Here is a 15,549-nt window from a genome sequence, read left to right on the forward strand (position 1 = left end):
TGATGGACAAGAAGGAAAATTTTACAGCAAAATTTAAATAAATGATTAAAATTTAGCAAGACCATGTACTGTTGAAAAGCCAAAAGGGAAACTATGTCTAGCTAAAAGCTGAAGTAAGATACACAGACCAAGTGTACACAGGTTTCTATTATCAGAACATACCTTTACTGTGACTGTAATAACCATGACTGTGAAGACCAAAGTACCAAATGTCCAGTTTCCAAACATCTAAACACAAGGAACAGACTAATATGTTAGTTATCAGCATAAGGTTAACTCCACTATAAGGTAAAAGTAATTTTACTCTTTACAAAAAGTATCTGAATTATTTAAGACAGATATACACATGAACTCTGATTATATTAATAAAGTGACAAGGACAAAAACAATTGAAGCCTTATTGTGATAACTATTCTGAACAATGACCCTTTGGATAATACATACAACCAGAAATATAAAGATGGTTCAGAATGCAGAATTTGTTTATTAAGACTGTTTTTACTTAGGACGATACAGTGTGCTGTTGTATTCCTGTCCCCATGTAAAAATGATAACATCGCCTTGCTTGACCTTAGTTATTTTCTGAACTATTTCTAACTAGAAGTTATAGTGAAACATTTGCTACAGTGCATCTGGAAAGAAAAATCTAAGTAAACAAAAAAAGAAAAAAAATTAAACTTAAAACCAGTATCTGGGGGAAAAAAAGATAGTGGCCAATGGAACTATCTTGCAAAGGATTCCATGTAAATACTGCAAGTAATATCAGGCAGAAGCACTCTTTTGGTCTTTAGAGTACAAACTTATAGTCTATCACACATGCAGAATTCAAAAAAAATTTCAGATTTTATTTCTGTACTAAGACTCTAAGTATGTAGATTTTATGAATTTAACTTACACAGCACGCAATCTCGACACTCACTTAGAGCTTTATGTAAAGGCTGATTTGCTTTTAATGTCTATGTCTCTATCAGCAATTACTTGACAAATTACTGAGCTCCCTGACTTTCACATCATTTTTAAAAAGATTTATTTATTATTATTATTATTATTATTATTATTATTATACATAAGTGCACTGTAGCTGACTTCAGACGCGCCAGAAGAGGACGTCATCATTACGGGTGGTTGTGAGCCACCATGTGGTTGCTGGGATTTGAACTCAGGACCTTCAGAAGAGCAGACAGTGCTCTTACCCACTGAGCCATCTCCCCAGCCCTCACATCATTTTTAAAATGAGGATAAGTGACGTTCAAAGTATGCAGAATGGACAAAGTTTCTGGTGTATAAAAGCAAATGGTAAACACACACTGCTTATTAATAATGGAACATCAGTTTACATTCCTTTGAGGGTACCTTGCAGACTTCCGAGCAGACACATATAGAAATCATACTGAACCTATGCTTATTTCTCACTTTTTTAGGTCTGCAGACTTAGAAATTCCAAAAGCAATGGCTATCAACTGAAGTCCTGAGTGGCAGTCTTCCAGGGCTACAGTAGCAGCAAGTACTATGGTAGAAGTAGGCAACTCCGACCTGGAACTGCTAAAACTGTGTGCCGAATCCTGAGGAGCTGGTTCACTTTAGGCATGCCATGTCCTATTTCCATCGGAAGGAGGGAGGCAGCATTTCGCCTGCATACATCACATTGGGTGCCCTTTTTTGGAGTGAGGAGTGAGTTCATGAAGAGCCAACCTCTTCCCACTCTGACGTCCCCCTGAACTCAGCTGAGGCAGGGGGCATTTGGGGGTTGGGCTAAGTGAAAGTGATTTAAGCTTACATTCTTTTCAATATTATTAATGTTTTCAAACATTTGTGAAACATGTTTTACCTGACCATTTCCAAGCAGAGATGTATCCTTCCCCACCAGAAAGTAGGATCCAAAGAAGAAAACGAAGGCATGGCTGAAACCCAGGACGGTCCAGTAAAGAAATGCTTTAATGCTCAAGAGACCGTTTTTACTAATGTCCCTGCAATTAGTTGTAAAAGAAAAAGCAACACATTAGGATTCATTTTATCTTCTAACTAATAATTTATGAGAGAATTTAAATATGGCTAAAAAATATCAGCAAAAGGAACAAACTAAATGTACAAACCTTTTTATAATAACAAGTATCTTGACAACAGCTCAGAATTCAATAAATTCAAGTATCTTTTCATTTGATAATAACCCACGATACAGGCAGAGTACTTCAGTGTAACTGTGAAAAACTGATTATCTGTCTTACATTCTGTTCTCATTGAGCCACACTGCCAGGATGATCTCTGGTAAGATACAAGTTGGGCTCAGCACCAAGGTTCCTCAGCATCTTCATTTCAGAAGTTAATTGTTAGGAGGGTAACAGACTGTCCTAGGTATTCTGGTAAAGCAGAGCAAGCAATTCCTCACATGACTGGCTATGCCAGTTAACCTCTCCAACCTCTCTGACAATTTATGCAGATCATGGGTTAGTCCTGACAGACTCAACATCTCTAGGATCACCTGGTTTGGGGAGTTCTGGAAAGAGCAAGAACTACTGTCTTTCACTTGCACTTTACTTTAATTGGCACTCATAAATTATGTAATAGTAAAATATAAACTAATTTTTAAAGAAACGCTAGATGCTAGTAACAACTGAATAACTACTCTTGTGTACAACAGTTTAAGGACAGAAGTGCTTATTCCTAAAAACACTGGAAATTTATTGAGAATTTCTCTTTAACAGTGAAAAACTTTAAACCATCCAACAACTATGCTTTACACTACCTGGACATATCCACTAATAGACAATACATACCGATAGAGGGTGGGCTTGCTCTGTAACACATGTGGGTCTATATGTTGTTCCAAAAGACTGTATATGAGAACAGGTAGGGAAGTAAAACAGATATTGTATAAAGTCAGGTACACGCTGTCATACAGTGTCTAAAAAGAGAATAAATTGGAGAAAATTTGAGATTCTAGATTATATAGTCTATTGGGAAACTATTAAAAATAAGTACCTTAATTTTTCAATTTATACCAAAATCCCTTTATAAGAATTTCAATTAATAAACATGTTTTGGTTTAGAATAGAACATACACTGTTCCTAGAGCTATGCTGTCTGGGGGACTGAACGTTTTTTCACAGTGTAATAAACTGGATCCCATGTCAAGACTCTTAAGTTGGTCAGTGTGGCGTAAGTTAACAGTTCTTCTCCATGCAGCCTGGGTTCCTAGGTAGGCCTCTGAGTGAGGCACACCCTACGGAAACCTTTCTTTTTCCATAGAAGCTATTTTTTTTTTTTTGAATGGCTAAGTCCTTGGCGCCATCATCGTCCTCTCAAGTGTAGCAGCTGGCATGGCTGGTAGGAATGCTTTACAGCTTTTGTCTTGGGTCCTGTCATCACTGTGCGGAGGGGGCTTTGTCAACCTCACACTAATCAGACATGGGAGAAAAGGAATTTTTTTAAAATTATACCTACATGCCAGAAAAGGGCATCAGATCCCTTTATAGATGGTCATGAGCCACCATGTGGTTGATGGGAACTGAACTTAGGACCTCTGGAAGAGCAGCCAGTGTTTTTTACTACTGAGCCATCTTACCCCCCCCCCAGAGAAAAGGGAACCTTAATATAGAAAATGCTTCCATACTCTTGGCCAGTAGTCAGTCTATAGATAATGCCTGATTAATGACGCAGGCCACTGTGTATCGTGCCATCCCTGGGCAGGTGTTTCTGGGTTTTATAAGGAAGCAGGAAGAGCAAACCATGAGTGAACAAGCCAAGAAACAGTGCCTACGCGCCACATCTTTGTCACCAGTGGGATCTTAACCCCATAAGCCATTTGGGGAGTGGAGGCAAGAGGACCAGTTCAAAATCACCCTGACTGCACCATAGGAGGAGATCACCCTGACTGCACCCCTGACTGCACCATAGGAGGGAGGAAAGCATGAACTCCGTAAAACCTTCATGAACACACAAATCAAGAGTTAATGATTTAATGTCAATTTGAAAAGAGTCCACAATTAACATATATTTTGGCATTAATAGTAATCACAGAATAGTAATCACAGTAAAGCCAGAATAAATATTATGAATGCTAGGTGGATTAAGTAACTATACCTAGTTACTTGCAGGACAAAGGAAAATGAAGTCTGTTTAAATACTTGTCAAGACTTGAACACATTAACTTTCTGAATGGACAAACACAAACCTGTTTTACTTACTTGTTGAGAAAACAAACAGTAGAACTGATATAAAAACTGAGGTGTGATAAAGCACACATTCTGGAAAACAAGATGGGAAGTGATTCAAACAGTGATGACTACAGAGACAGAGATCTTAAATGGTTACAAATGCCTAGAAAGAACATCTTAGCTGACACCTACTTTAAGATGTATTTTCCCTAAGGACACACTCACGTAAAATGAGAACACAGAATTCTCTCATTTTATTAAATCATGTCTAGAAGCTACTTAGAGAATCATACAGATATTATAATCATACAGATATTATAATCATACAGATATTATAATCAAAGTTCTTAGTTTCCATCCGTCCTAAGCAGTGAAAGTTCTATTTAAACTCCTAGTCCATAATATCATAGATATTATTATATGTAACAGTTACTTGAGTTTCAGGACTATAAGAATTTTATACTGCCAAACTCTTTAGAGCATAAAGTGGAACTAGCAGAGCATCTTACTATCTTGGTATTTCTCATATGACAAGTGAAGCAAGAACAAGGTAGAAGAGCACTGTCCACACCTGTCTACAGTAACCACCAGTCTACTGTCATCACAGGCGAAAGCCAGAACAATAGGCTAGAAGAAAACGGTCATATCCGTTGATGGTGATATACATAGTTGTGTTGTATCATCTTACAACTATTAATTACAGGAACACACACAACAAGAGATATTCTGGTATGGTAAATGTTTATTAGCAGAGTCACAAAACATGAATTCACTGAATCCCACCTTCCTTAAAAGGGTGCCAATGAGAGAATGGTGCTTCAGCATTACAATCTGTTTTATCATATAAAGAACCCTCCATAACTGAGAGGCCTACGCAGTTACTACCACAGGACCACCCTCAAAACCAAAAAGGATTAAGGACTCTGCTATAAATTCATGAAATTAGGTTTAATTACATGTATTACTAAGCAAACATAAAGTAGCTTTAAGGAAATTAAATTTATTGTAGCTAAATTTGCACAAAATAATAAATTTTAAGTATAAATTTTGATGCTTGATAAATTTATAAACCATAAGATTAGAGAACTTTCCCAAAAAGCAGATGTTTGTGCGCTCTCCTGTTTTTGACATTGACTTCCTACGTATGTGAGAAAGACAGGGCTGCTGAGTGGAGACTGAGAGTGAGCAAGTCTATATCCTGGCATGTATGTGAAAGCCAGAGGACAACTTACAGTCGTTCTCTCCTTCTATTGTGGAGTTCTCTCTCATGGGGGTCCTAGGTTTCAATTCATGGTGTCAGGCTCATTTGCACTGAACCCTTTCATTGACCCAGAAATTCTTTTGTGGCCTTTTTAAGCAATCCTACCACGTTGTGTCCAGTGGCAACCACTGTCTGCCAGCAATAAATTTATTTATAAAATAGTTATTTTTGTTTAAAGAAACTATTTTAAGAATAATTTGAATATTTGTAACATTCTCAAATTGGAATTTCAAGTTAAAATATCAACAATTGATTCTTATAATACAACAAAACTTACCTTATAAAAAAAATACTGTACAAGGGTAGCTATTCTAATATAATAAAAATGACCGTGAACAAAAAGTAATTTGGAGAGAAATTTAAATCTAGCTATTGCATAGTCACTGTTTCTTGCAGCTTGTCTTCCCTCTTTACCCATGATTCCTGCAATAAAGATGAGAAGAAATGTTCACTGATAATCACAGTGTAATTTTTACAATATATATAGCACTCTGATTTATTTATAGTTGCTATAGCTACACTTAGGCACTAAATCCTAATAGACATCAGTTAGCAGCTATCAAAAAGGCTATTCTATTTAAACATGCTTAATATAAAAGCTAACTACATACTAGACATGTAACATCAATTTTAAGGACGCAGAAGACAGTAAGTATAACATAACCCTGATGTGTTCAGCTCTAGCCGCGGCATCATCAGCCATGCACTGATGAGCATAAAGCACTAAGCCTTTAGTGAGCACACAGCTCCAGGACGCCTTCACTCCCTCACCAGGTGAGTGATTCTAAAGGGACTCAAATTCAGGAATTTCAACACAACAAAAAATAAGCACATTTTTTTAAACAACTTTAAGCTGTGGTGTATAAGCAGTATTTTTAAAGCAAATAGATTTCTATAAATTTTCAATGGATTAAAAAAATAGGTAAAAATTGTACACCCTGAAAACAATTCATCACTTTATCTGGAAAATAAAAGTCATCTTTAAAAAAAATCATGTACTTTCATAACATTTTATTTATATTTTAAATTACAAGTGACCATAATAAATGATATAACAAGTGGCCATGACGGTGCGTGCGTGTGTGTCACGCACACACACACATAGCCAGATAGGACTACACACTGTGGCCCCATTTTAAAATTTTGAAATAAAAATTATTTTTAAATGTTTATTTTCTTATAATAAAATCCTACATACCCTGATTGGAAGGTCAACAGGCACACAGATGAAAAGTTTTGTTCTATACAACAACTGTGTATCAATTTATAGTCTCAAAAATGTTGCAAATTTATCAACTTTTATCATTATTGCCATCTGACTTCTACTTTGCATTTTTGTTTGACAGACTGCTTTCATACACATAGTATTCATTTTAATGCTTTCCATTTTATGCTAACAGATGGCTCCCCTCCTCAGCGTGTCTACTGTGTCTACTTGAGGGCCTTTCCTCTTGTTGGTGTGCTGACTACTTACATTATGAAGAGTAAGGCTTTGCTATCAAGAGGAATTATTCTTAACTAGTTTGTCTTTGCAGGCAAATGGAGCGAACTAGAAAACATCATCCTGAGTGAGGTAAACTCAGCCCCAAAGGGACAGGCATGGTATATACTCACTACTAAGTGGATATTAGCCAAAAAGTATTGAATACCCAGAATACAATCCACGGAACTCAAGAACGTTACGCCAAAGGACCCAAGTGAGGTTGCCTCAATTCCACTTGGGAGGAAAAAGCAATCATGGGGGTGGAGGGACAGAGGGAAGGACCTGGGTGTGAGAGGGGACAGGGAGAGGAAAAGGGAACATGATCAGGTATTGGGGTGGGGGTGGAGGAAAACAGGAGTGAAGCCCTGAGGGCCAGCAGAAAGAATGAAAACAGGCAACCTCGGGAGGTAGGAGCTGGGGGGACCCTCTAGCATGTACCAGAGACCTTTGACGTGAGAGATGCTCAGGACTCAAAGGGCGAGACCTTAGATCAAGTGTCCAACAGTAGGGAGAGGGAACTTGTAGAGTCCACCTCCAGTACAAAGACAGGACATCAAGTGGAGGGATGGGGTTGCCATCCCACAGTCAAAAACTCTGATCCATAACTGTTCCTGTCTGAAAGAACTGCAGGGATAAAAATGGAGAAGAGCCTGAGGGAAAGGAGGTCCAGTGGCAGGCCCAAATTGGGATCCAGCTCAAAGGGAGGCTCCAAGACCTGACACTATTACTCATGCTATGGTGTGCTTACAGACAGGAGCCTAGCATGGCTGCCCTCTGAGAGGCCCAACAAGCAGCTGAATGAGTCAGATGCAGATACTTGCACCCATCCAATGGACAGAAATTGCTGAACCCTGTAGTTGAATAAGGGAAAGGCTGGAAAAAGCTGAGGATGAGGGCGACCCCATAGGAAGACCAGCAGTCTCAACTACCCTGGACCCCCAAGATCTCTCAGACACTGAGCCACCAATAAAGCAACATAGCTGACATGAGGTCCCTGACACATATACAGCAGAATACTGCCTGGTCTGTCTTCAGTAAGAGAAGATGCATCTAACCCCAGAAAGACTTGAGGCCCCAGGAAGTGAGTGGGGAGGCCTGATGGGGTTGGGATAGGGTGGGGACATCCTCTTGGAACGGGGGGGGGGGGGGGGGGGGGGCCGGAGTTCTGGGAGGAGGAGGAGGAGGAGGAGGGAGAGGACTGGGATGAGGAACTATTGGAGGGCAGACCAGGAGAGGGATAACGATTGGACTGTAAAAAAAAAAAAGACTAAAGATAATTAAAAAGAACAACAACTTGTTTTCAGGGACTTTGTTCCCTCTGTCACACATAGTGATCTCTTCCTTACAGTCAACTACATTTCTTGGTGTGATATTGTGCTTCAAATGTCTTTTCATAACTCAAATAACAATATTACTCAAAAATCTCTTCAGTTACCTTTTAAGACCTTTAGAATTACTTACATCCTTACTCCACCTGGAATTAGTTTTTATAAAGGTAGTAAAAAAAAAAGACATAGCCGGGTGTGGTAGCACACGCCTTTAATCCCAGCACTTGGGAGGCAGAGGCAGGCAGATTTCTGAGTTCCAGGACAGCCTGGTCTACAAAGTGAGTTCCAGGACAGCCAGGGCTACACAGAGAATCCCTGTCTAAAAAAAAAAAAAAAAACAACAACAACAATAAAAAAGACAAATTACTTTCATTTTACAAAACAAGAAACTTGCTGTTGCTTACTTACTGAAGCTTTAAGTATTTCCTTTGCTATATATTAAGCAATGTTTCCTTGTGTCTGTGTGCATGTGTGTATACACATTTGCCAATGTACACAAGTAGTGGACAGACATGGATACAAACACCAGTATCACTCGACAATGCATTTTGGCAAAGAGTTTCTCACTGAACCTGGGCTTCCTATTTAAGCTAAACACAGCTGTGTGGACCCCACCCCATCCCAGCCACTCCGTTTCTAGCCAAGTGCTGCTGCTTGGGTTATAGATTTGCACTATGGCTGGATTTTATGTGGGTACTAGAAAGTTGGCCTTATCTGCTCAGCCTGTCTAGCCATCACGTCACTTAGCAGGCCATCTCCACAGCCCCCAAATCAGTTTTATATTCTTAGTATAGGGTATAAAGTTATTTAAAATTACAATTGAGATTTACTGGAAATAGTTTAGAAACCACAAAGAAGAATGGAGTTTCAAAATTAATATTTATGATCCCAAAGAGGAGGGGTTGATTTTAAGACATACAATGATCCAGCCTCAACTCTAGCCATCATACACACCATGAAGATGCTTCCTGGACAAGGCTGACTCCTCTAAGCTAGAATTTTATCCCTCTGAGGAGCTACACATGGTCCTCACACTTCCCTCTCGTTCTTGGTTTGTAACATAACAGTGAGAGATCAGAGTAGATGAAATAATAAATCACTCATTGCTGAAGCACTGCCAATATAGTAATAGTACACTAAGTCCAATAAAATAACCCTGTAATAACAGGAAGAAAGACAGTGTTGGGGTAGGGGGTAACCACATATGATCTCATGAGTATAGAAAATAACATGTAAGTAAAATCAGGAAAGTATCAGAATCTTTTTTATGTTCTATCAGTTTGGGCTAATTCTTTTTTCTAAAATTGTCCTCAAAATGCAAACCATAGGGCAGAAGGACGTGGGTGGGTGGGTCAGGGAGCACCCTCTAGAGGGAGGGGAGGGGAATGGGATAGGGGGTTTCCAAAGGGGAGACCTGGAAAGGGGAAAACATTTGAAATATAGAGAAAATATCCAATCAAAAAATGCAAACCATAATTTTTAATAGTAATAATAAAAATAATAAAGTAATCATAACTATAAAATATGAAAGTTTAAAACCTTGAGAGTAACTATGTATGTTAGAAAAGATAAAATGATGTAAGAAAGTTCTTTGTGAGGTACAAAATGGGATGTAAAAATAAAATTACTTTCATTATTGACTAAGCAAAGACAAACCACTAATATACTGCTTCCTTTAATTAATATTCTAAACTAAAATATTATAAATAGTAGGCTAAATAATAATTGGTTTCTTATGGGGATACACTGTCATGTAATGTAAAACTGTATTTGTTTTCATTTCTTTTTTTAAAAAAACATCCAATTTCAATTCTTTTTTTAAATTTTTTTATTTTTTAAATTTATTTGTTTATTGTGTATAAGTAAATTGTAGCTGTCTTCAAACACACCAGAAGAGGGCATCAGATCTCATTACAGATGGCTGTGAGCCACCATGTGGTTGCTGAGATTTGAACTCAGGACCTCTGGAAGAGCAGTCAGTGTTCTTAACCTCTGAGCCATCTCTCCAGCCCTGTTTTCATTTCATATACTGGACATTGTACTTTCCCAAAAGGAAAATTCAAAACTACCAAGTAATTATATACCCATTTTAAAATTCACGAAAAAGTCAATTACCTATGCCAACATGCGCTTCTTGTATCATGCTTACATCATTAGCACCATCACCAACAGCCAGTGTTATTGGTTTCTCAGGAGAGATTTTTATCAGTCTTATTACCTGAAAAACATACAATGAATTCATTCTTTATGATTACATTTCAATTCTCCTGTACTTGAGAATTGAGGAGTCTGACATCGTCTGTAGTAGTGTGGCGGTGAAGAAGACCTTTAAGTCCATACCCTCTCAGAGGGTATGAAGACTCAGGGTTTAAGAATGTCTTTCAGAAAGTCGTTTTCAGTTTGGATTTTAGGAAGAGAAGAATTTTTTAAAATGTATTCTAAAAGTTTTATAAGACTAACAACTTATTTAAATAAATATACTCATTGAGTTGTCAGACAAAAATTCTCAAGAAAGAAAATACTCTATTTGATAAAAAGAAAAGACATAGATTTAGTCTGATTAGCTAAATCTTAAGATTTAAGAATATGTTATAATTAATGAAGTCAAAACAAGTTTATATAGAATTCTTTTAAAAATCCTTTAGAAAGCTGTGTGTTTGGGGGAGGAGGGTGTGCACATGAGATGGTCGGTCTGTGTTTGGAGGTCAGATGCCAGTGCTGGGGAGCTGCCTCACTCCTTACACCTCTGTGTGAGTCCCATGTCACCAGACTGACTTGACAGTGCCCTTACCCATTGACCCTTGCTGGAGAATCCTTGGACTGTTCTTACAAGAGCAGAGACATGTCTGTGCTCTAATTTTAATCTCTGCAAAAAATTTTATGAATCTAAATAAGCCTGGATGTCTATATGCAAAACAACCAGTACTTTATTTGTATTGCTAAGAATACTATATTTCTTTAAAAAGTGTGCATTTTGTGTGTACGCATGTGTGTCTATGTATATGGTGCACATATAGAAGTCAAAGGAGGACTCATGGAAGTCTGTTCTTTCCTTCTTCCATGTGGGGCCTAAGGATGGAATTAGGCAGTCAGGCTTAGCAGCAGGTGCCTTTACCTGATGAGCAAGCCAACTTGATGGCCTTCTAAGAATGGTTTTTGAAGGAAAGAGTCTAAAACCTCAAAATATTCTAAAAATTTATAGAAATTGTTTGAGTAGGTTTTCAGTTGAATCCTAAGTACCTACAACTTAAGTGTTTCTTGATACAATTTATCATGAGAGAATGATAAAAGTGAATTGGATTTCAACCTTCCTTATTTATAACTTAATAGCCTCTGCCCCCTCTTCTTTTTTTCCCTGTCTCCTCCCTTCCTTCTTGACACAGTGTTAGCTGAGACTGACTTGCAGTTCTCTTGCCTCAGCCTCTTGGATGATAGGATTTGCAGGTGTGTGGCCCTAGGTTGAAGCTGATTATCTTGTTTGTTCTTTCTTTCCTTTCCTTACTCCTCCTCTCTCCCTTCCTTCCTTAAGAGTATTTTCACCTCTAAATATTTTAATGGAACTTTTTTATGATCTATACTTACTTTTGCTTTCTGTAGCGGTGCCATGCGGCAGCATAACACAGCGGAACAGTTTCTGCAAACTTCCATAAATAGCTTCTCATGTTCCCTGAGTGCAAGGGATAAGCTGGTCCCATCGACTACTAGCCCATGCTGAATCACATGGTCCTCTGTAATTCTACAAAAGAAAATAATTATATCTATGTCATACTCTGAAGCCAGATTATTTACTTATTGGAAGATGGACAGACAGTTCAACCAAGTCTACTATTGAATGACTTATGTGTAAATAAACAAACTCAGTTGTATTACCTGAAAGGTGAGATAAAATGTAGCCTTTGTACAAAAAGAGAAATGAATACTACTACTGATTATAACAAATTTACCAAAAGAACACATATAGAAGACCAAAAGAAAACATGCAAAAATACAGTCAGTAAACTTTACATACTTGTATAGTGTTATCAGCATTGTATCTTCCTTATAACTCTCAGTATTTTTATGTGATATTACTTTTTAAAATTTGTACATTTTATTTATTTATTTATTTATTTATTGTGTATATATGTGTATGCACACACGTGGAAGAACTCAGGGACTGAGCTCGTGGAGTCAGGCTTGGTAACACACACACTGGTGCAACATAACTTTCAATAACCAATGAGTAATTTTAGAATAGATACATACATCTCAAACCACTTTGAGCAGTTAATTTGTTCCTGTCATTGTTTTCCTTAAATATTAACTCACCACAATGGTATTCACATGCTCTCAAAATAGCACAATTCCCAAGATGAAATTCAAAGACTTGTCTAGAAGTAACACTCTTAAAAATATCTCTGACTCTCTGCTTCATGGTGGCAATAAAGGATGTGAGCTCTCATCTTCTCTGCTTTGTTTTCTTTTGTTTTGTTTTTTGAGACAGGGTCTCTCTGTATAGCCCTGGTTGTACTGAAACTCACTCTGTAGACCAGGCTGGCCTCGAACTCAGAAATCTGCCTGCCTCTGCCTCCCAAGTGCTGGGACTAAAGGCGTGCACCATCACTGTCCAGCACTCTCAGCTTCTCACTGCCTGCTGCCATGCGGACTTTGACATTACAGACTCTAGACCCTGGAACTATACACCCAAAGAACCTCATTCTATAAAGTACCTTGGCCATGATGCTTCATCACAGCAATAGTAAAACTAAAGAATACAAAAGTTGGTATAAGAGAGTGGGCTGTTGCTATGAAGAACATGACCATGTAGACTTTCTAATTTTTTTGTTTTGTTTTTGCTTTTTTGTCAGTTTTTTGGTAGGAATGTGGAAGACTATGGCATTCTGGACTAGAAAGTAATTCAATGCTGTAATCTGCACTCACAAGGCCATCCTAGCAGCAGCCTGGATGGTAGTGCTAAAAGCAAAGCAGACTAGAGGCATGGCTGAAGAGGTTTCAGAGGGAGGCAAGGACTTTAACAGTAATGGAGCTAGAGAAAGGATCCAAGGAGCTGAAGGGGTTTGCAGCCCCATAGGATGAACAACAATATGAACTAGCTCCTAGAGCTCCCTGGGATTAAACCACCAACCAAAGAGTACACATGGAGGGAGCCATGGCTCCAGCCACATTTGTAGCATAGGATGGCCTTGTCGGACATCAATGGGAGGAGAGGCCCTTGGTCCTGTAAAGGCTCTATGCCCCAGTATAGGGGAATGCCTGGACAGGGAAGCTGGAGTAGGTAGGTTGGGGAGCAAGGGGAGGAGGGATGGGATAGGGGGTTTTTGGAGGGGAAATAAGGAATGTAAATAAAGAAAATATCTAAAAAAAATTTTTTTAGAAAGTATACATTGAGTCTCAGAAGAGATTGGACTTGTAAACAGTATTGAGACTATGAAAGACTACAGGAACATATGACGTAAGAATAAGTGCATTCTGCATTGTGACTTGGGGGACAGGGAGTAGAATGTGGTGGTTTAAATGAGGACTGTCCGCCATAGGCTTGAGTGTCTGTACACTTGGTCTCCAGATGGCGGCCCTCTGCGGAAAGCTTTAGGAGGCCCAGGCAAGGCTGCAGGAAGGCTGCCACTGAAGACACGTCTGAGTTCAATGTCACACATTCCCAGTTCTCCTTCACGCTTATAACAGAGTGCTTAGCTTCCCACTTTGGCTACCATGCCATCTCTACCATTAGGGATTCATCCGTAAGCCAAAATACACTACAAAAAAATATCTTTTTGAGAAACCATTCTGAAACTGAACTTTCCTCCCTGCTGGTTAGTTTTCATGGTGCCAGAAGGTACCCTGTAGGCCACTAGGGGAGAAAAGCCACTAGTGGTACTGCCCATTAGCTAACTCAGCATGTGATAATCCTGGCATAGCAAGCAAGATGTGCCCACTGGTAAAACAGAGGCGTGACGGTTGCAGGGTGACTAATCACATTTGGGTGAAAGCTGAGCTCTGCTCCACAGGAGGGAGTCCATGCCTGCTACTACAAACCTGGGCAAAGCCCACAGCTAGCGAGACCAAACTGCCGTCTAAAATCTTTGCTTACACCTTAAGATTAACACTGTATTCAGCCGTGAAGACACAAACTTCTCTGTGGCAGTCAGCAGTTGATGGCCAGTGTTGAGAGTAAGTGGCCACTGACTACTTAGCCCTAAGATAGCCATCCCCCTTCCTTTCCCACTCATGGATCAGAAAACACTGTGAAAGATGAGGGGAAGAGAATGTAAGAGTGGAGGATGGGCAGGGGAGCTGTGAAGTGTTTTCTGGACATCACATGACAATTTCACTCATGAACTCACAGCAGCTATGGTTACTTGAAAAAGACACAAGATGAATCAGGATCCCAGCAGAGAGCACTAATTACTAGGTTACAAAAAATATATATATATAAATAAAAATAAAGAGGACATTGCCTGGGGGGAATGAGAACAGAGAGTGCGGGATACACACGATCAAGATTTATTGTTTACCTGTATGAATTTGTCAAATTGAATAGAAACATGTAGCAGTGAGGGAGAGGGAACTGGGGGTAGTCATGAGAAAGTCACAGACTCCAGGGAAGCAAGAGGCTCCCAGGAGCCAATGGTGACAACTTTTAGCCGAAATACCCAACAAAGGGGAAATACAACCTGTAGAGACCACCTCCAGTAGATAAGCATGCCCCCAGTTGAGAAATAAACCACCCACCCATCTCAGAATTTTTAACCCAGATATGTTCCTGTCCAAAGGAAATATAGGGACAAAAAAAAAAAAAAAATGGAACAGAGACAGAAGGGCCATGCAGAGACTGCCCCAGGTAGGGATCCATCCCATCTGCAGACACCAAACCCCCACAGGATTGCTGATGCCAAGAAACACTTGCTGACAGGAGCCTGATACAGCTGTTCCCTGAGAGGTTCTAGCAGCACCTGACCAGTACAGATGCAGATACAGTCAACCACTGGACTAAGCACAGGGACCCCAAAGGAAGAGCTAGGGGAAGAACTGAAGGAATTGAAGGGGATTGCAACCCCACTGGAAGAACAACAATAGCAAGTAACTGGACCACCCAGAAATCCCAGGGAGTAAACCACAAACCAAAGAGTACACATGGAGGAAGCCAGGACTCCAGATACATATAGAGCCGAGAATGGCCTTATCTGACATCAGTGGGAGGAGGCCCTTGGTCCTGTGAAGGCTCGATGCCCTCAGCAGAGGGGGATGAGTGGTGAGCCATAGTGGTGATGAGCAGAGTGGTGAGGCGGGAGTGGCTGAGTAGGTGGAGGAGCACCCTCACAGAGG

The 15,549-nt window shown here is 39.4% G+C and overlaps 1 protein-coding gene across 2 annotated transcripts in view; it reads right to left on the minus strand.

Annotated features, from left to right (window-relative positions):
• The window catches only part of Atp11b (ATPase phospholipid transporting 11B (putative)), a 103,020-nt gene that overhangs the window by 19,528 nt on the left and 67,943 nt on the right, over positions 1-15,549 (minus strand). For both annotated transcript variants that reach the window (XM_021157859.3, XM_085835958.1), the window contains exons 20-26: positions 11,809-11,962; positions 10,342-10,444; positions 5,693-5,838; positions 4,185-4,244; positions 2,775-2,902; positions 1,829-1,967; positions 163-228 (exon numbers count right to left, since the gene is read on the minus strand). In XM_021157859.3, the coding sequence (XP_021013518.1) occupies positions 163-228; positions 1,829-1,967; positions 2,775-2,902; positions 4,185-4,244; positions 5,693-5,838; positions 10,342-10,444; positions 11,809-11,962 (796 nt within the window). The remainder of the gene's footprint in view (positions 1-162; positions 229-1,828; positions 1,968-2,774; positions 2,903-4,184; positions 4,245-5,692; positions 5,839-10,341; positions 10,445-11,808; positions 11,963-15,549) is intronic.

The sequence above is a fragment of the Mus caroli genome, unplaced genomic scaffold (assembly GCF_978045245.1).
Source record: "Mus caroli unplaced genomic scaffold, Mus_caroli_1 scaffold_3, whole genome shotgun sequence".
Taxonomy (NCBI): Eukaryota; Metazoa; Chordata; class Mammalia; order Rodentia; family Muridae; genus Mus; species Mus caroli.